Source organism: Oncorhynchus mykiss, chromosome 21, assembly GCF_057628025.1.
Source record: "Oncorhynchus mykiss isolate SJ-2025 chromosome 21, ASM5762802v1, whole genome shotgun sequence".
Taxonomy (NCBI): Eukaryota; Metazoa; Chordata; class Actinopteri; order Salmoniformes; family Salmonidae; genus Oncorhynchus; species Oncorhynchus mykiss.
This window is the reverse complement of record NC_143042.1, coordinates 34022857-34045193: the sequence shown is the minus strand read 5'-3', so window position 1 is coordinate 34045193 and position 22337 is coordinate 34022857. Positions and strand designations below refer to the sequence as shown.

General features: G+C 42.6%; 2 protein-coding genes across 4 annotated transcripts; both read right to left on the bottom strand.

Annotated features, from left to right (window-relative positions):
* Positions 1-1473: 1473 nt before the first annotated feature.
* LOC110500397 (TOX high mobility group box family member 4-B) lies at positions 1474-16613 on the bottom strand. Of its 3 annotated transcripts, none has more exons than XM_021577749.3 (9): positions 16477-16613; positions 9571-9639; positions 8970-9266; positions 6265-6525; positions 5769-6086; positions 5565-5645; positions 4756-5400; positions 4435-4589; positions 1474-3753 (listed from the first exon to the last, which is right to left on the bottom strand). In XM_021577749.3, exons 1-9 carry the CDS (start codon positions 16480-16482, stop codon positions 3699-3701), a joined length of 1887 nt encoding a protein of 628 aa, XP_021433424.2. In that variant the 5' UTR covers positions 16483-16613; the 3' UTR covers positions 1474-3698. The 3 variants fall into 3 exon arrangements, with proteins under 3 accessions (XP_021433424.2, XP_021433423.2, XP_090070590.1); XM_021577748.3 differs by having other exon boundaries at positions 15088-16593; XM_090214464.1 differs by lacking the exon at positions 16477-16613 and adding an exon at positions 15604-15727.
* A 2194-nt stretch (positions 16614-18807) lies between these two features.
* On the bottom strand, positions 18808-21951 carry LOC110500396 (H/ACA ribonucleoprotein complex subunit 3). Its single transcript, XM_021577747.3, has 2 exons — positions 21697-21951; positions 18808-19475 (listed from the first exon to the last, which is right to left on the bottom strand). The coding sequence occupies exons 1-2, from the start codon at positions 21748-21750 to the stop codon at positions 19335-19337; spliced, it is 195 nt and encodes a 64-aa protein (XP_021433422.3). The 5' UTR covers positions 21751-21951; the 3' UTR covers positions 18808-19334.
* Between the last annotated feature and the right edge of the window lie 386 nt (positions 21952-22337).

The following is a 22337-nucleotide window of genomic DNA, read 5'->3' as shown; positions in this document are numbered from 1 at the left end:
TGTCACTAACCATCGGTTCTAGGTCACCTCCCTGACCACGGCCCTTCTCCCCCGATTACTCAGTTTGGCCGGGCGGCCAGCTCTAGGAAATGTCTTAGTGGTTCCAAACTTCTTCCATTTAAGAATGATGGAGGTCACTGTGTTCTTGGGGACCTTCATTGCTGCAGACATTTTTTGGTACCATTCCCCAGATCTGTACCTCGACACAATCCTATCTCAGAGCTCTACAAATAATTCCTTCAACCTCATGGCTAGGGCTGTGGTGGTCATGACATTTTGTCAGCCAGTGATTGTCAAGCAAATAAATAACTGTCAGTCTCACGGTAATTGACCGTTAATTAACATAAGCATATTTAGCATCTCCTGGTTTCCACACAAGCCATTTTGAATAAATCCATGTAATATAGCATACACCTTCACTATAAATCCATGATTTATTTTAGACAGGTCTAAAGCAGCATGATAAGAAGAAAATGTAGTCTATTTCAGAAGAAAAGAATAGCATACTCTGAGTTGTTCTTGTGTTAGGTCCTGATGTGGCTGTGTCAAATGGCTGTGGGCTACACTAGTTAATTTAGCAGACAAGATTTGCTTATAATTCCATGGCATTATTTTATAGTATTGAACAAAGCAGAATAAAATATAAATATTCTCTCGATTTGAGGGAGTGAGCACATGCTATGTTGAGTGGTTAACAAAGAAATAGGTACTCCTATATGCTTAATTTAGAGGTATCAATGTAACTTTAGTTGTTCTACAAACATTGTAACAAGCTTATGTAACAAGCATGATGAGACTAATAATGATTTGAAAAAAGTTGCTTGAATGGCATGAGCTCTGCTTTATCTTCTTTGCGCAGGCTGTACACACTCCAATAGTCTCATTCACAATTTAAACAAGCACTTGACAATGCCTCGAATTCATGGTGGCATCCCCTTTGTGGCCGTAATGCACCCTAAAAAACTCCATGCCATTTGCGGCCCGGAGTGCTGCGTTGTGCCCTTCTCCCTGAGTGTGCTGCGCAATCTGTCACGTGACCAGGTCTTTCTCACAGGCTACAAGTGAAGACAGACATATCGGGGACGCAGCTGCGCGAGTCCTTATCCAATTCCAAGGTGCATATTGAAGATATTGGATGAACTGTCCACATTTACTTTTTGTCAGCCAACAAGATGAGTAGGCCTATTGAACAGCAAAAGCACTAGTCCATGTCAAGCTACTATCCCCCGTAGTACAAAGGTCGACCTATTCTATTCTGTGCGATAAATAAATATTCCAAACAGTCTGGGACAGTTGTGGGATGCTATAGATCCCAAATTAATACAGCCACTAGCATAAATGACTGACACAACAGATCAGAACGTTTAGCTTAAAATGTTGATAAACTATTAGGCTATTTCTTCACATTATAAGCTGTCGTGGAAATTTCCTCTATTTACCAAATCATGAGAGCAAACCACACACAAGTCAGAGTTAGTTATCACAAAGTCCATCTTTAATTATATGAGCTCTATCACAACCCTGTGACTCTCAGATCAATTCAGTGTCTATCAATGAATTCTCTGAGAGTCCCTCACACATTGTTACTGAGATCCTTTATAGCAAAGACACACATATCCAGACAGCATAGGCATAATTTATCGTTCAGCTTTGTCTCCTAAACTATGTTATTTTCTCAAACTGAGAACCATAAACCAATCCTCCATATCAACAGGCATATATCAAATCCATCCTATCTTGACAAGATCACAGAGACGCACTGACTGGCACACAGACATTGTGGAGCCAAGAGATACACGCTTGACCTCTCCCCTCTCTCCGGCCCAAGCAACTTAGTCTTGACATAGAACAGATACTGCAACCCCGCCACAGTATTATACAAAAACAACATTCTTGATGAGAAGTAACTTAAACATATGATGAATATAAAACATCTTACCTATGTTACCAACCAATTCTGATTATTCCACAACAAAGCACAACAATGTGGACATAGTAGTAGGCTGTAAGCGCAAATGTTCAATTAGAGGAAAACACCAATATCAAAAGTGACCGCAAATGCAATTATGCATGTAATGCTTTTATTATAAAAGGTGCATTTTTATGGTGAAAATGATCTTCCCCAAACTTGAAACTCAGGGGCTGCAAACGAGTCGCAAAAAAAAGGCATTGTTTCTTATGCTGGTCAGCATTCACAAGTGATAACATATAATTCACAAGTGACAGGCTAATATTATCACCCATCAGACGATTCTTGATTTAATCTTGCCTTTACATATACTAAATAATATATGTGTGAAATTTGTTTTGATTTAGAATGTACCTTTATCATGCACCTGTATGGAAACAGGGCAGTGGAAAACATACATGTCATCTATGCACTTAAACAGCGAATGGAGGACGCTTTTCCCTGTGGTTTATTTTCATGCCAGCCAGGTAGGCGATACTCCTGTTGTAAATATAAGTAATGTGCTTAACATGAGGAAAGTTGAGAAATAAATAAATATAGTAGGCCTAGCCTTTAGAAAGCTGATGGGATCCTCCTCTTTTTGTAAGTGACCATCACTCGGTTTTCTCCCACAATTGAATAGCCTATAGAAATGTTGCGCAACATGAGCCGATGGGCTCTCATGAAGTGTTTGATTCGATTTTAGACTACATTTACATTGATGTCAGAGTGATTAGAGGGACAGTAGATTGCTGAGTAACAGGCAGTTAGCACGTTTGGTAGGCTATTAATGACCATCAGCAGCATCAGAGAGTGGAGAAGCCTAGTTACCGTGACTAAACGGTCATGTGGAATTTGACTGCCTTCAGGACTCGTGACTGCCGGTGTGGCAGTAATATGGTCACCACAACAGCCCTACTCATGGTTTGGTTTTTGATCTGATATGCACTGTCAACTGTGGGACCTTATATAGAGAGGCGTGTGCCTTTTCAAATCATGTCTAATCAGTAGAAAGATCTTAAGGATGATCAGTGGAAACAATTTTGAGTCTCATAGCAAAGGGTCTGAATACTTATGTAAATAACGTATTTCTGTTGTTTATTTTTTATACATTTGCAAAAATGTTTAAAAAAAAAATGTTTTTGCTTTGTCATTATGGGGTGTGTAAATTGATGGAGATTTTTTTTCATTTAATCAATTTTAGAATAAGGCTGTAACGTAGCAAAATGAGGAAAAAGTCAAGGGGTCTGAATACTTTCCGAATGCACTGTACATACCTTGAAATCACTTGTAACGACAACACTGATAACACGGTCAGGAGAAAAACCGTCATTAGCTGTAGAGTTAGATAGATTAACACAGTCTATTTTTGCATGGACAGCACCATTTGCAGATATGTGCCCTTTGTCCAACTCTATGGCACGAGCTATGAAATGCAAGAGACATACCAGTGGTGCCTGTAGCGTTATATTACATATTACCTTAAAAACATTTCATATAAAATGATCTTATTATTTAAACTTCATAATGTATCAGCACAGGAGTATTGGTCTTCTGCTTGATTATTCTATGAGGACAAAGTCTGGTTGTGGAAAAAAGGCAAGTCCCTCTCTTCTCTTCTCCATTCTTCACTCCCCTCTCCTTTCTCTTTAGTCCTGGCTAATCCCTATCATGTCCAAATATCACTCTTCTCTCCTCTCACTCCTCTTTGAAGTCTGTCCATCTATCACTCCTCTCTTCTGTCCATTCCTTACGTGACAGTGGAGTCCTGCCCTCGGATCGCACACCAGGCCATGAACACATCCCTATGAAGACAATAAATTGGAGAAAAAAAAAATAAAATAGATCAACTAATCAATAATACATTTAAAAAAAATGACAATTAGCGCAGAAATGTTGCTTTATCGACATTTTCCTTTCCTGGCTACTGCCAAACGCTACGCCACGCCCACGGACATTCGTTTCTTCTCCACAATGAGTCTGGATCTGAGCTGTCGAAATGTTGGTTATTAGGTTATAAAATTATTGCATCGGAGCTCCTAGAGTGTGTGGCTCTCCTTTTCTTTTCCAAGTGTTCTACTCTTCTAGCCAGCACCTCGCCTAAACAGGTGTTCTACTCTTCTAGCCAGCACCTCGCCTAAACAGGTGTTCTACTCTTCTAGCCAGCACCTCGCCTAAACAGGTGTGCGGTTCTTTTGCCTCGAGACCATTCTTTGGGAAGAACATGATCCATCTTGACTCCTAAGTGTTTCAGGTGGTAATGTCAGTGTGTTCTGTATATGTGTCTGTATGGCTGCATTTAGACAGGCAGCCCAATTCTGATATTTTTTCCACAAATTGGTATTTTGACCAATCATCAGATTTTTTCACATCAGATTTTTTTCGGCACTTATCTGATTGATCAAAAGTGAAAAAAAGTTTAAAAAGCGCAGAATTGTGCTGCCTGTCTAAACGCAGCCTATGTCCAGCCATCTATCTGTCTGTACCTGCAGTGTGTGGCCACACACTTGTTGCTGCAGTATTCCCTGTCCCAGTCCTTGTTCTCTACAGCTGGGTTGGTGCAGCCCGCTCGGACACACAGGTTAGGGCTGCAGGCCTGGGTCACATCTGGCCCTGGAGATACATTCAACTCCACCTGCATCTGGGAAGGGAGGGAGAGGTGAAAGACCGTAGGGAGAGAGGTAGAGGAGAGAGAAAGACAGTGGTTGATATACAGGATACCAATCATTAGATGACCAGGGCCCTGAATTTTCAGAGAAAATTCTGAAAATATATGCTAAAGTTTTTCTATTCTATACTTCTCTTACCCCATCCTCTCCTTCAGCCCCGTCCTCGGCTTCCGTCGAACAGGCCGTTACTAAGGCAGCGGACTGTACCACCTCCCCCGAGGTCGGAGTGGCCCCCCCCAACGCGGCTAACCCCCCTGCCGCCGTACCGATAACGGGAGAGTCCAAATCTGAGGCGGGAGGGACGATCTTGATCTGCAGAGGGGGTGGTGCCATGGCACCCCCGCCTCTTGGTTTGGCCTGCAGTGGCGGTGGAGCCTGGGCATGTACCATCTGCTGGAGACGGGGCGGAGGAGGGGTGTTCTGCATCTGTTGGAGTGGTGGCGGCTGCCGAGTAGACAATACCGTACTACTTGACACCACCATTACCCCTGATGGCGACGTCTGTTGCTTGATGATGATTTTTGTAACGGTGGGGGGGTTTAGGGCCAGGGCGGGCGTAGGAGTGGGGGGTTTTTGCACCCCTGTACGGGAGCGGGTGGTGACCTGAGGGAGGTCTCCACCTGCTAGGATGATGTTGGAGGTGCAGATGTTGGTGATGGTGTTCTCTTCAGGGGCGAGGTGGGGGACGGAGGAACGGGTGGAACGGGGAGCAGGGGCGGGGAGTGGGGCAACGGGAGGAGAAGAGGGAGGTGACGGGGAAGTGTCCAGAACCTCAATGGTCGGCTGGGAGAGAGAAGAGGAGGAGAAAGGTAGAGGGGTTGCAAGAGAGAGGAGTTGAGAGGGGAAAGAGGAGATGTAGTTTACACACTGACAAAGGGTGGCCATCATAATAAACCTACTCACACAAATAACTGAAGTGCTCTCTAGGAATACTCGTCTTGCCTCACCTGAGAAAGCTGATGATCTCTGTAGGCTTCCAGAGCCTCGAGATACTCCTTCTTAGCTGCTTCCGTCTTCCTCTTGTACACCTGAGAGGAATACACATACAGGAATATCATGAACCCGATACCATTACATTATTCATATCTGCGTGTGCTTGTGTAGTGAATGTGATTGTGAACATGCGTGTTTGCACATGTGAATGTGTGTACCTGCTTCTGCTCCTCCCCCAGGCTATCCCACATGGAGGCCACTATCTTGGACACCTCTCCGAAGGTGGCGCTGGGATTCTGGCCCTTAATGGCTGCCTGCGTGTCCCTGAAGAACAGAGCGTAGGCCGACACAGGCTTCTGGGGCTCGTTAGGGTCTTTCTTTTTCTTCCCTTTCTTCCCTCCTCCGGCCGCTGCCCTTCTCCGGACGAGGGTAGGAGGGGTGCTGGAGGACGGAGCAAAGGAAGGAATGGGGGAGTCAGAGAGAGGGGGCTCGAGGGAGATGACACCGAGAGAGATAGGGGACTCCACCAGCACACTCTGCTGAGTTAGAATGGCAGAAGGAGGGGTGGGATGGGAGAAAGGGAGAAATAGCAAAAACAAGGACATCAGTTTCATATAAAGTGTGTGACTGTAATCAATGAAGAGACTGAGGCAGACAGACGAACCAATAAACAGACAGACTGACTTGTAAGACAGACCGACCAATAGGACTGACCTGTCTGAAGTCGTCCATGTCGTCGTCCTGTAGCGAGCCGGCCGGCGAAGCAGCGGCCGACAGTGGTTGGTCAGGTGACTGCGACCTCGCCAGGTTGGCCCCGCCCCCTAGGCTGAGCCCCAGCTGGGCGCTGAGCTCCGATTGGTCGATGGTGATCAGCTGGTTGTGGCCCAGCAGGCTGTGGTCCATGTCACTCAGCGGGACGTCTATGGTCATGGGGGAGGAGCTGCTGAACTGGGAGCCAACAGGGTGGCCCAGATCCTGGAAAATGAGGCAGGGTTCATACTCAGAAAAAGCCAAAGACAATGTATTACAGGCAGGCAGGACTGGCCCGCCCATTAGGCAGGATTAGGTGGCCATCGACAGCAGCAGATTGACGAGAGCGACACACCGTCAACAACACATAAAAACCTCACATCATTTTGCCCAAAAATAACTACAATTCCTCTCACCTAGTGGCATATGGATTATTTAGGTGAGCGCTGATGCCCTCCTGTGATAAGCAGAGGCCACTTTGTCAAAAGCAGGGGCGCAAAATATTTTGCTCGTCAATGCCGAATGCGCCTCTCCAGTGTGCTGTTGGCGAGACACACCGCTGCGGCACTACACCAACATTACTTCAAAAAAATAATCTAACATAAATCATTTAGCCTATGGTAGAAAGAGTATATGGCCTTTGCTGTAGCCTACAGGTAAAAATGTATGTCAATGTCATGAGACACTTTTAACATCATGCACGCTTCGCCGATCAAATAGCCTAACCTAAATGGCACCCAATCAAATAAAAAATGTGCTTCGATGCGAATATGGCATGTTAACAAACATCATATCCTTAAAACAGGACAGCTCAAAATAAAATGGATAATATGGAATGGAAAAATCTGGCTGCTCACAACTGCTGTCCAGGAGTGTCACACCGTGGGCTAAATTGTCATGATAATCAGTGGTTACAAGTTTGTATCCATAATTGGTCTTAAAAGATGATCATAGTGAAAAATAAAATGATTCTGCATTTCCCGCTATGTAAACACACTGATTCTCATTGCAAATAGGCTCAGGATAACTCCTGATAAAGTTGGGTAGCTGATATTCAGAGCTTAAAACAGCCAACATGATTATTGACAGGAATCAGGACTAATAAAGCCAATGCAACTGCCTATTTTTTACAAATGGTAGGTCTACCACATGGATGAGCATTCATAAAATGTCATTGTGGTCATTGATACAGTCCCATTTATTCCAGTCCAGCCATGACAATGAGCCCGTCCTCCTATAGCTCGTCCTACCAGCCTCCACTGCACCCCAGTAAGCACGGACCAACGAGGAAGTCTTTTGGACGTATTTCTTTTAGCCCTGTCAGGACGTCTTTTTTTGTGTATTGATTTGGTGTCGTCCGGACTTGATTTCAACATTCATGGACCGGATCTAATCTGGACCAATCATAGACGTATGTCTATGTTAGATGTGTGTTAGATAGATGTCTATGTTTGGTTCAGATTTGGTCCGGTCCAGTCCTACTCAAGACGTGTTCAACTTTCATTCAGAACCGAAAATGAACCCAATTAAATTGTCTCGCCTAGGGCGGCAGAAGGGCCAGGACCGGGCCTGATTACAGGCAGCAACCATCTTGTTATCAAAGAATGGACTGTGGTGTGAAAAGGGCCCAATTCATATAATTTCACATTTCTGTCAAGAACTAATTGTGTCGGAAATGGCACCCTAATAGGCTACAGTACCAGTCAAATGTTTGGACACACCTACTCATTCCAGGGTTTTTCTTTATTTTTACTATTTTCTACATTGTAGAATAATAGTGAAGACATCAAAACTATGAAATAACACATATGGAATCATGTAGTAAACCAAAAAAAGTTTTAAACAAATCAAAATATATTTGATATTCTTCACAGTAGCCACCCTTTGCCTTGATGACACCTTCACACACTCTTGGCATTTTCTCGACCAACTTCATGAGGTAGTCACCTGGAATGCATTTCAATTAACAGGTGTGCCTTGTTAAAAGTGAATTTGTGGAATTTCTTTCCTTTGAGCCAATCAGCTGTGTTGTGACATGGTAGGGGTGGTATACAGAAGATAGCCTAATTTGGTAAAAGACAGAGTCCATATTATGACAAGAACAGCTATAATAAGCAAAGAGAAGTGACAGTTCATTACTTGAAGACATGGTCAGTCAATACAGAACATTTCAAGAGCTTTAAAAGTTTCTTTAAGCGCAGTCGTAAAAACCATCAAGCGCTATGATGAAACTGGCTCTCATGAGGACCGCCACAGGAAAGGAGTTACCTCTGCTGCAGAGGATAAGTTCATTAGAGTTATGTAAGGGCTATTTGACCAAGAAGGAGTGATGAGGGCTGCATCAGATGACCTGGCCTCTAATATCACCTGACCTCAACCCAATTGAGTGAAGGAAAAGCAGCCAAGTGCTTCGCATATGTGGGAACTCCTTCAAGACTGTTGGAAACGCATTCCAGGTGAAGATGTCTTCACTATTATTCTACAATGTAGAAAATAGTAAAAATAAAGAAAAACCTTGGAATGAGTATGTGTGTCCAAACTTTTGACTGGTACTGCATATAGTGTACTACATTTGACCAGATTCATATGCAGGCCCTTTTCAAAAGCAGTGCACTACATAGAGAATAGGGTGCCATTTCAAAAGCATTCTCAACCCTTGCAGTCCTCACCATGCTCAGAGCAGACCCCAGAATAGCTCCTCCTCCACCTGGCTGACTGATGACCCCCAGACTCAGGTGGTGGTCCAGTCCCTGAGACCCCGGGTGGGGATTCACAAAGGTGGAGGCGAAGGACGGATCGTCTCCCCCGACCACAACGTTCCCGGGGGTGGACAAGCCACTGCGCTCTCCATCCGATAGCGCTCCGAAATGGGCCACCACATCGGACACGATGAGCGCCTGGTCTGGATCCAGGGAGATAGGGGGGATCTCGAACTCCTCATCTCCCAGACTAGGGGTGTGGAACGTCTATTGGGGAAGAGCGAGAGGGAGAAGAGACGGTGGGGGATGGGGGAGCGGAGATGGTAACAAGGAAAGGGGGTATGGAGAAAAGAGGAAGAGGAGGAGAGAAGAGGGGGAAGAGCAAAGGTTATTATTATTATAGATTGAGACATCCTCCCCTGCTATATTGGGTGTGAGTGTTGTGTGAGTAACTGCAGATTGTGTGTGTTGTAAAGAGAGAGAGAGAGAGAGAGACAGGATAGTGGAGAGAAAAAGAGAGTGAATGAGAGTTTAGAAGCGAGAGAAGTGGATGGAAGGAATGAGTAGCTACCTCAGAGGATGAGAGGAACGGATGGCCCGCCCCGCTGATGGTCAGGTAGTTATTATTGCCTTCAGGGAACTGAAACACACACACGGGTCAAATCATCATCACATAGGAGGATGAGTCTCATCATCATCCTAACAGTCAGCATCCCTTTAAAACATCTGTGGCATCATACAAGGCTGCTGTATCACATCCGGCCGTGATTGGGAGTCCCATAGGGCGGCGCACAATTGGCCCAGTGTCGTCCGGGTTTGGCCGAGGTAGGCCGTCATTGTAAATAAGAATTTGTTCTTAACTGAGCACATCTACTGCTGCTAAGCTTCCCAGTAAAGCAACGAAAGCAATTAAGCATTCCAGAAGAAAAGTGCTCAAAATAGCCCTTGTTAATATATGCAGCTTAAGAAACAAGGTTCATGAAATCAATAATTTACTAGTAACAGATGACATTCATATTCTGACTATCTCTGAAACTCACTTAGATAATACCTTTGATACAGTGGTAGCAATACAAGGTTATAAGATTTATAGAAAAGATAGAAATGCCAATGGTGAAGGTGCTGTTTATATTCAGAACCACATTCCTGTAAAGATTAGAGAAGATCTCACGTCAAATACTATTGAAATAATATGGATACAGGTTCATCTGCCTCACCTAAAGCCCATTTTGGTGGGAAGCTGCTATAGACCATCAAGTGCTAAGTCAGTATCTGGATAATATGTGTGAAATGCTTGATAATGTATGTGATATCAACAGAGAGGTATATTCTCTGGTTGATTTAAATATTGACTGGCTTTCATCAAGCTGCCCACTCAAGAAAAAGCTTCAAACTGTAACCAGTGCCTGCAACCTGGTTATCAGTCAACCTACCAGGGTAGTTACAAACAGCACATGAATGAAATCATCAACATGTATTGATCACATCTTTACTAATGCTGCAGAAATTAGCTTGAAAGCAGTATCCAGATCCATCAGATGTAGTGATCACAACATAGTAGCCATATCTAGGAAAACCAAAGTTCCAACAGCTGGGCCTAACATAGTGTATAAGAGGTCATACAAGAAGTTTTGTAGTGATTCCTATGTTATTGATGTAAAGAATATTTGTTGGTCCGTGGTGTGTAATGAGGAGCAAACAGACACTGCACTTGAAACATTTATGAAATTGCTTACTCCAGTTGCTAAAAAGTATGCACCATTAAGAAAATGGCTAAAATGTGCTAAATCCCCATGGATTGATGAGGAATTGAAAAATTGTATGGTTGAGAGGGATGAGGCAAAATGAATGGCAAATAAGTCTGGCTGCACAACCAATTGGCAAACGTATTGCAAATTGAGAAATCATGTGACTAAACTGAATAAAAAGAAGAAGAAACTACACTATGAAACCAAGATAAATGAAATAAAGATTGATAGTAAAAAGCTTTGGAGTGCCTTAAATGAAATTCTGGGGAAAAAGGCAAACTCAGCTCCATCATTCATTGAATCAGATGGCTCATTCATCACAAAATCAACTGATATTGCCAACTACTTTAATGATTTTTTCATTGGCACGATTAGCATATTTAGGCATAACATGTGCTGATAGTACACATCGAAGGAAAAATGACCGAATTATGACAGAACAAGCATTGTAATTTTAAATTCCGTAAAGTTAGTGAGGAAGAGGTGAACAAATTATTGTTTATCAACAATGACAAGCCACCGGGGTCTGACAACTTGGATGGAAAATGACTGAGGATAATAGCGGATGATATTGCCGCTCCTATTTGCCACATCTTCAATTTAAGCCTACTAGCAAGTGTGTGCCCTCAGGCTTGGAGTGAAGCAAAAGTCATTCCGCTACCTAAGAATAGTAAAGCCCCCTTTACTGGCTCAAATAGCCGACCAATCAGCCTGTTACCAACCCTTAATAAACTTTTGGAAAAAATTGTGTTTGACCAGATAAAATGCTATTTTACAGTAAACAAATTGACAACAGACTTTCAGCATGCTTATAGAGGACATTCAACAAGCACAGCACTTACACAAATGACTGATGATTGGCTGAGAGAAATTGATGATAAAAGGATTGTTAGACTTCAGTGCGGCCCTTTGACAGTAATCGATCATAGTCTGCTGCTGGCAAAACTTATGTGTTATGGCTTTACACCGCCTGCTATATTGTGGATAAAGAGTTACCTGTTTAGCAGAACACTGAGGGTGTTCTTTAATGGAAGCCTCTCCAACATTATCGAGGTAGAATCAGAAATTCCCCAAGGTATCTGTCTTGGCCCATTACTTTTTTCATTCTTTACTAATGAATTGCCACTGGCCTTGAGGAAAGCCAGAGTGTCTATGTATGCGGATGACTCAACAATATACATGTGAGCTACTACAGCGACTGAAATGACTACAACACTAAACAAAGAGTTGCAGTTAGTTTCAGAGTGGGTGGCAAGGAATAAGTTAGTCCTAAATATTTATAAAACTAAAATAATTATATTTGGGACAAATCATTCACAAAACCCTAAACCTCAACTAAATATGGTAATAAATAATGTGGATATTGAGCAAGTTGAGGTGACTAAACTGCTTGGAGTTACCCTGGAATGTAAACTGTCATGGTCAAAACATATTGATACGGTAGCTAAGATGGGGAGAAGTATGTCTATGATAAGGCACTGCTCTACCTTCTTGACAGCACTGTCAACAAGGCAGGTCCTACAGGCCCTAGTTTTGTCGCACCTGGACTACTGTTCAGTCGTAGGGTCAGGTGCCACAAAAAAGGACTTAGGAAAATTGCAATTGGTTCAGAGCAGGGCAGCACGGCTGGCCATTGGATGTACACAGAGGGCTAATATTAATAATATGCATGTCAATCTCTCCTGGCTCAAAGTGGAGGAGAAATTGACTTCCTCACTGCTTGTATTTATGAGATGTATTGTACATGTCGAATGCACCGAGCTGTCTGTTTGAATTACTGGCACACAGCTCGGACACCCATGTATACCCCACAAGAGGTCTCTTCACAGTCCCCAAGTCCAGAACAGACTATGGAAGGCGCACAGTACTAAATAGAGCCCTGACTACATGGAACTCTATTCCACATCAAGTAACTCATGCAAGCAAAACATTTTGATTTAATAAACAGATTAAAAAAAACACCTTATTGAACAGCAGGGACTGTGAAGCAACACAAACATAGGTGCATATACACACACACGATAGCATACGGGGCGGCAGGGGCGGCAGGGTAGCCTAGTGGTTAGAGCGTTGGACTAGTAACCGGAAGGTTGTGAGTTCAAAACCCCCGAGCTGACAAGGTACAAATCTGTCGTTCTGCCCCTGAACAGGCAGTTAACCCACTGTTCCCAGGCCGTCATTGAAAATAAGAATTTGTTCTTAACTGACTTGCCTGGTTAAATAAAGGTAAAATAAAATAAAAATAAAAATACGCACTGCACTATACACACACACACACACACGTAGGCATGGATTTTGTACTGTATACAGTGGGGCAAAAAAGTATTTAGTCAGCCACCAATTGTGCAAGTTCTCCCACTTAAAAAGATGAGAGGCCTGTAATTTTCATCATAGGTACACTTCAACTATGACAGACAAAATGAGGGGGGGAAATCTAGAAAATCACATTGTAGGATTTTTAATGAATTTATTTGCAAATTATGGTGGAAAATAAGTATTTGGTCACCTACAAACAAGCAAGATTTCTGGCTCTCACAGACCTGTAACTTCTTCTTTAAGAGGCTCCTCTGTCCTCCACTCGTTACCTGTATTAATGGCACCTGTTTGAACTTGTTATCAGTATAAAAGACACCTGTCCACAACCTCAAACAGTCACACTCCAAACTCCACTATGGCCAAGACCAAAGAGCTGTCAAAGGACACCAGAAACAAAATTGTAGACCTGCACCAGGCTGGGAAGACTGAATCTGCAATAGGTAAGCAGCTTGGTTTGAAGAAATCAACTGTGGGAGAAATTATTAGGAAATGGAAGACATACAAGACCACTGATAATCTCCCTCGATCTGGGGCTCCACACAAGATCTCACCCCGTGGGGTCAAAATGATCACAAGAACGGTGATCAAAAATCCCAGAACCACACGGGGGGACCTAGTGAATGACCTGCAGAGAGCTGGGACCAAAGTAACAAAGCCTACCATCAGTAACACACTACACCGCCAGGGACTCAAATCCTGCAGTGCCAGACGTGTCCCCCTGCTTAAGCCAGTACATGTCCAGGCCCGTCTGAAGTTTGCTAGAGAGTATTTGGATAATCCAGAAGAAAATTGGGAGAATGTCATATGGTCAGATGAAACCAAAATATAACTTTCTGGTAAAAACTCAACTCGTCGTGTTTGGAGGACAAAGAATGCTGAGTTGCATCCAAAGAACACCATACCTACTGTGAAGCATGGGGGTGGGAACATCATGCTTTGGGGCTGTTTTTCTGCAAAGGGACCAGGACGACTGATCCGTGTAAAGGAAAGAATGAATGGGGCCATGTATCGTGAGATTTTGAGTGAAAACCTCCTTCCATCAGCAAGGGCATTGAAGATGAAACGTGGCTGGGTCTTTCAGCATGACAATGATCCCAAACACACCGCCCGGGCAACGAAGGAGTGGCTTCGTAAGAAGCATTTATTTCAAGGTCCTGGAGTGGCCTAGCCAGTCTCCAGATCTCAACCCCATAGAAAATCTTTGGAGGGATTTGAAAGTCTGTGTTGCCCAGCAACAGCCCCAAAACATCACTGCTCTAGAGGAGATCTGCATGGAGGAATGGGCCAAAATACCAGCAACAGTGTGTGAAAACCTTGTGAAGACTTACAGAAAACGTTTGACCTCTGTCATTGCCAACAAAGGGTATATAACAAAGTATTGAGATAAACTTTTGTTATTGACCAAATACTTATTTTCCACCATAATTTGCAAATACATTCATTAAAAATCCTACAATGTGATTTTCTGGATTTTTTTCCCCTCATTTTGTCTGTCATAGTTGAAGTGTACCTATGATAAATTACATACAGGCCTCTCTCATCTTTTTAAGTGGGAGAACTTGCACAATTGGTGGCTGACTAAATACTGTTTTGCCCCACTGTATATGTGGTAGTGGTAGAGTAGGAGCACAGTCTGAATGTATTGTAATGTTTTTTAAATTGTATAAACTGCCTTAATTTTGCTGGACCCCAGGAAGAGTAGCTGCTGCCAGGGGATCTATAATAAATACAAATATTGACTTGCCTAGTTAAATAAAGATTAAATTTAAAAAATATATATAATGTTCACACAAACTTTACCATTCATCAAAACATTGAAAATCCCAATAACAGCTGAGCTCACATCACTTCCCCACACACATGTACTGTATATACTACATATTCACCCAAGCCCTTATATGCTGTTGTAAAATAGTTATTGTACAGGATTCTGAGTGCATGTGAGAGTCCGTGAGTTTTCCATAGAGCACAACACACAGACAGACACACAGGTCGCTTGTCAAATCAATCTCGCTGTCAGTCACCTTATTGTCATATCCATTGAAAGACCCAGGGTCCAGGAATTCTGGATCTCCGTGTGGCCCAGTCCCATCCGTTAGATCGGAATAAAAATTCAGGTCCATTATCTAATGGCGCCTCGTATGACATTAAATCAATGCAATTGGTTGATATACGGAATAAATCTATAATCTAAAACGTCTGTACCACTGTCTTTGTTTCAGTACCACAAAATGTATAACCCCCCCCAAAAAATCCAACTCGAGGCTACACACAATGAATTCAGATCTGTCATGAAATATGCAGGATTTAGCGACTTGATGATATGAAACGAAGCAGTTGTTAGCTAAGCTCATATGGCCAAATAATTATTGTAATGCACCCCAGCGCTCTCACTCACACCAAAAATAACCTGTCTCTTGACTAATTCGCGTGGCTATCCTAGCTGACGCAAGGCTGTGTGGTACCGAATCATACTACACCCGACAAAAAACAGAAACTCATGTTAACAGATGGGTAATATTACAAGTTATATGGAGTACCGCAAATAACCGTATTTTGATGTGTCCTGAGGCATTTCAGAATTGAGCTCGTCTGGTTCTTTTTCACAGCTGCTCTGCGCTCGAACAAGGCTGCTCAATGGATCCTGAACTGTGGATTTGGATTGGAATCAATCACCGTGGGTCGGGTTCCTGTGTGGGGAATGGTTGGGAATAGTCTGGGATTTCGGACTTTTGCTTTCACAGTTGTTTTAGTTCAAAGATTTGTCATCATGTAACAATCAACGTTCTTGTGTAGATAATCATATGGCTGACTCAAGTCTGTATACAACCACTCTCTAATTGAAATAAGTAAACAAATCGCACAGACTTCTCTCCCCCCCGAGGACCCCATTTTTCTCAAATGGTTCATCCCAATGGCCTAGTAAACCAAATGAAATCATTTTAACAGTTTATTCTCTGGAGGCAGAATATCCCAGACCACTAGTAACTCAATTTCAAATATTTGGTAAAGCCAATCGTCAACATTAATTTTGGTAAATAGCCATTGTCGCAGGTTTATTTGAACAGTCGGAATATGGTAAGAAAGGGATCATGACTGCACTTTTCCTGTGTTGAGCTCTTGGTTTTACTAGCAAGCGTTCTCAGCTTTTGAAACAAGGCCACGTGAAGCTCACTAACAAGTTCGTCTAAGGCTTCAAGGACTTTTAAAGAATCAGAAGCGAACTGCAGCTCTAGTGACAAACTAGGAAACTGTAAGCTAACGTTATATCGGAATTGATGTCGGGCTGAGCGAGTGTTCATTGTGTGTTGGAAAACCAAAGATTGTGGACACTTGTGCAATCCCATCTGTACACGTAGTGAATATGCCGACCACGCGTGATTCCCCACTGCGAAACTTTATACGCATCTTACCTCCATTATTACCCCGAAATCTGCTCTGTCCCACTGTTCTGAATTTCGCCCGTGATAATTTATCCTAAAAAAAATGACATTGCACCAGCTTCCGTGATTGTCTCGAGAAGAGGAAGTGACATCGTTTCCACAGAGCGACAAACAAGTTGAAGTTCCGCGAGCTCGAGTTAGCTAAGTGGAAAAGCTATTTGTGAACTACAGTTTAACAATCATTTGAATGTTCTTGAATAAATACCTACATTTCTACTGTATTCTTTCCTATACCATTGTCAGAATACACAGAAAACGATAAGTCATCACAACTTAAAACGTGTTTTACTCACATTTTCATATTAATGTAATAAAAAGATACAATTTGGGACGTCTTTTTTTTTTGCTTGTACATGAACAAAAAGTCAAATAACATTTACATAATTATTCAGACTGAGCAGTACTTTGAGGTACCTTTGGCAGCGATTACAGCCTCAAGTGTTCTTGGGTATGACGCTACAAGTTTAGCTACCTGTATTTGGGGAGTTTCTCCTAGTCTTCTCTGCAAATCCTCTCAAACTCTGGCAGGTTGGATGGGGAGTGTCACTGCACAGCTATTTTCAGGTCTCTCCAGATATGTTTGATCGGGCTGGGCCACTCAGAAACTTGTCCCAAAGTCACTCCTGCATTGTCTTGGCTGTGTGCTTATGGTCGTCCTGTTGGAAGGTGAACCATCACCCCAGTTTGAGGTCCGGAGTGCTCTGGAGCAGGTTATCATCAAGGATCTCTGTACTTGTCCGGTCATCTTTCCCTCGATCCCGACTAGGCTTCCAGTCCCTGCCGCTGAAAAACATCCCCACGGCATGATGCTGCACCACCATGCCTCACCATAGTGATGGTGCCATGTTTCTTCCAGATGTGACACTTGGCATTCACGCTTGAGTTCAATCTTGTTTCTCATGATCGAAGCGTCTTTAGGTGCCTTTTGGCAAACTGCCCTTTACTGAGGAAAGGCTTCTGTCTGACCACTCTAACCTAAAGGCCTGATTGGTAGAATGCTGTATCTCCACAGAGGAATTTGGTCAGTGACCATTGGGTTCTCGGTCTCCTCCCTGACCAAGGCCCTTCTCCCCCGATTACTTAGTTTGGCCAGTTCTAGGAAGAGTCTTTGTGGTTCCCAACTTCATCCAATTAAGAATGACGACACTGTGTTCTTGGACAATTATTTTGACCTCATGGCTTGGTTTTTGCTCTGACGTGCACTGTCAACTGTGGGACCTTATATAGACAGATGTGTGCCTTGCACATCCAAATCAATTGAATTTATCACAGGTGGACTCCAATCAAGTTGTAGAAACAGCTCAAGGATGATCAATGGAAATAGGATGCACCTGAGCTCAATTTCGAGCCTCATAGCAAAGGGTCTTAAGGTATGTCTGTTTTTTATTTTTAATGCATTTCTAAAAACCTGTTTTTGCTTTGTCATCAGTATTGTGTGTAATTAGGGGGGGGACAATTTAATCAATTTTAGAATAAGGACGTGATGTTACAAAATGTGGAAAAAGTCAAGGGGTCTGATACTTTCTGAATGCACTGTATATACTAGCTAGCCGATCTGACCTGCTTGCTTACAGTTGCACTAGGCTCAGTTAGGCTTCCTGTGTAGATTAAAAGCCAATTCATGTTTGATCCGAAAATGTGGTCCGTGGCTCCGTATGAAGGGTCTAATCCCAAATTTGGTAACAATGTGGGGGTCTCTAGAGCTCCACATTAACATGATTGGTTGGCTACAGGTGGGGGCGGGAGGTCCTGTATAAACACAAACTCACTTATTTTATAACAGCTCTCCAAAGCGCAAGAATGCCCTGACTTCCACAGAGGCTGTATCACCGGAAATGCTGCAGCGCCTTTAAGACACCATGGAGCCGGCAAGAGATTAGTCTCGGGAAAACATGCCTCAATCCAGGGCTGATAAATGCATTGTAATCCCATTATCCCAAATTTTACAACAAGAAGATTGAACAACTGCTAGTTTAATTAATAGCAGTAGTTCAATCTTCTGTATAACAGTTGGGATGATGGAACAATTAGGAGTACAATACATTTCTCACCCTAGGATTGAGGTACAATTCTGAATCTGGCACCAGCTCCAAGGTGTCTTAATCTACACAGAAAGCCTGTAAGCAAACGGATCTGCTGGAGATTATAATATATACACAATCAAAACGTAATTAGCTAACAAAAAGTTGATTGAAAAATATATTCAATATCTACAAAGCTCTCTGCCTAAGCAACCTCACAGCCCCATGGCACCTCTGCCCTATACATTTATCCAACTACATTTCAGTACACATACAAGAGTAGTTCTCACGTTTAATTTTTTCTCCATCTCCAAAACAAATATCTTTAGAAAAATATTGACACTAGTACATGTTAATTGAACAGTTGATTTTGACAGCTCTGAAACCACATTCATAAGGATTAGGAAAATCACATACAGCACTCTGTATGGACTTCATGTCCAGAATGATGTTCTGTATACACACAGAAATAAAAACTACATTTAAAAATTACATTCTGTCAGGGCAAATAGCCTATATAGGAGCAGGCCTGAGATTTTCATAAACAGATTTCTCAGGCTAGCCCCAAGACATACATCCTCTGGGCCCATACGTCTCAAACAATTGTGGAGCGAGCCTTTTAAATCAATTGATGATAAATCAAAGCCTGATTCACACTTTAGGGCCATGCTGAGCTGTACTGTTTAGCTGTAACCGTGCTAGAAAGGACAACGTACAAAGAAAATATCCAAGCCAACGCAGTAGGTCTACAGTTCGGGTCGGCCCTGGAGGGTGAATCAGGCACAATAGTTGTCATTCATGCTTCAATCACAGAACTGGTCTGGGCTGCTGGGTGAGGAGGAGGCCGAAGCGTTTCTTCAGAGTTACCCGGTGCCGGGAGAACTTGTCGTCAGGCGAGAAGCGGGCGGGATGGGCAGAGCTGGTGGGCTGGCCCAATAGATCCACCTTCTGTTTGGTCACAGGGTGAAGAGAGGAGAGAGGTATGACAAGGAAAGAGATAGCATGAACAAGTAGCTGAGTATAGCTTGTCACAACGTTACAGGGTTGAACAGGCCCATTTTCTACAGAAGCTGTAGGGTCAGAAAAAAATTAGATGTAAAGTTTGGATACGTGGACCACCTCTGAGAAGGTTATGAATTGCATCAGTAGTTGATGTTTAGAGATGCCATCTAAGCAGGACCTAAGAACAGTTACAATCAGAAACTAGCTACAATAAGAATAACACCATATACAAATAATAATTAGGTGGGTGATTATATTTGTCCTTAATTCACACATGTACAAGTTTGAATTAACGTATAAGCATGTGTTTTTTGCATATCTCAACTCAGAGACCTTCGGAGAGTGGGGTCACAGCTGAACCAGTACCTGTGATCGAGGAGATGAGATCTCTGCTGCCCAGGATTCTTCAATTCAAAGTCCCATTAACCAGCTCCGTAAACATAACCTCAAAATATGTTTGGCACTCACCAAAATATGGAGCGTTCGCACAGCAACTATCGCCATTACTGCAGTTACGCATGGTATGTACTTCCAAAAATGGTCTAAATAAAAATGTATCCTTTTTGACCAAGTGCGCATGCACATTATCTACCTTCGGCACTGGCAATAAAAATCACTCATTACTGCCAAGCACAAGTCAGCTGATCCAGCTACCGTACTGTATCCCGAAAGTATCATTGATTTTATTTAGACATGTTTTGAAAGTACGTAACCACAGTAATGACGATAGCGGCTCTGCGGAACTCCATATTTTGGTTAAAGCCCGAACATATGTGGACATTAAAACATTTGCAGAGCTAGTTAATGGGACTTTGAATTTAAGGATACTGGGCGTCAGTCTCCTCAAGCCCAGGTACTGGTTCAGTTCACAGCCAGAGTCTGACATTATCAATGGGGACCCTGGAGCACTTAGGGGTTAAGTGCCTTGCTCAAGGGCATATTTCTATGGGCCCAATGGTCTTACAGCTTAAAACTCTGATTGAAACTTCCATTCACCAGCTCTGCAAAGCGTTATAACCTTAATTTCAAAATATGTTTGCTTGTCACCAAATACGAGCTTAAATTTACTCTTGTTACGGCCAGTATGTACAAGAGCTGTTTTCGACTTCCGACCTGTGCGTGGCTTGTAAGGAGATGCTGAATAGGCATTTTTTTGGGCTGCTTGTATATGTTGTATGTGTTTTGGGCAGTACATATTGGCCTTAACATGAGCAAATGAGCATAGTTTCTCAGCAAACTCCATATGATCAATGAACGTATTTTGACAATGCTTGCAGAGCTGGTGAATAAGAGATTGAATCTGAACGTTAGGTCTCTAACCCAGATAGTGGTTCACCTGTCGCCCTACTTGACTGCCTACCGCTTAGCTTTGGGACAACATCGGGAGTCTTTGTATTGGTTGGACTCCCTCTGCGAATAACCCATATCACAATATAGCCAGCTTCACCCCCAAAAAGTTTCCAGTCAAAAAAGGGCATATATATATATATATTCTCTAGCAACTCTATTTTTTAAAATGTTACCTTTATTTAACTAGGCAAGTCAGTTAAGAACAAATTCTTATTTTCAATGACGGCTTAGGAACAGTGGGTTAACTGCCTGTTCAGGGGCAGAACGACAGATTTGTACCTTGTCAGCTCTACCAGACGTACAGTGAAATGTGTGCTTCGCTATCAAATAAACATCTGAATTCAACTTCTGTCCGAACCGCACCATATTCCTGCTGTGTTGAGTAGACCGTGGTAGACTTTCATGGTAGGAATTCTCACGTGAACTGCGTGGTCCAATGGCAGCCGGCTGTTTAACACGACATGAATATGGTGCTTTTCGGACTAAAGTTGGATTCAGACGTTTATTTGATAGCGAGGGACACATTTCACATATGTTAAGTAGAGTTTCTATATAGTAAATACATGGCGTTGTTAACTGGAACGTTTTTTCTTAGGGTGAAGCCCTAAGATATGCGGTAGCGTTATTTTGATGCACAGCTAGCCTACCTCCCTAAAAAAACACAATGGATTAACGCACTCCGCTAAACTTTTCTTACAATGCAGAAGACAGACGTAATATTTATGTGCACAGAGTGGACACGATTCTATACCATATCATTGAATATTGCTAACGGGTTTGCATGCTAGTTAATTAGTTGTTAGCTAGCGAAACCTACCTTCAGAGTGTAAACTCTCTCCCCATTCTCGTTCAAGTAGAACTGCAGAAACATCGTGACGAATAACTTGTGCTTTGTAAGTTATAAACAAGTGGACTTGTTAGCTTTTATTTGACAGAAAATGTGCCTGTATTTGTTGCGTTCAGCGCTCCACGTGCTTTTTTCCCCTCGGAGTGTTGAAAGCGGATATACGTGAGGGAAAAAAGTGCCTAATCAAACCTAATCGAGAATTTTTTTTTTATTATTCGTTGAGGTGGCATCCAATAAATGTTGCATTACCGCCACCTACTAGACTGGAGTATAACTCCTTTGCTTGAAAAAATAAATAAATACAACAAATACCCTACAATCTAACACCACTTTATTTATAATAATAAAAACAATACCATACTTTGTCACATGCGCCGAATACAACAGTGAAATGCTTACTTTACAAGCCCTTAACCAACAACACAGTTAAGGAAAATAAGTGTCAAGTAAAAAAAATTTTTTTACCTAACAAATAATGTAACTCATCTGATGTCAAGTCTCGAGACACCCAAATACCTCTCTGCAGCTACCACCACAACCTCTATTTTCTGCGACTTACGGATCCTTGCAGTACAGTTGATAACCATTGCCATAAATCCCAAAAATCCAAT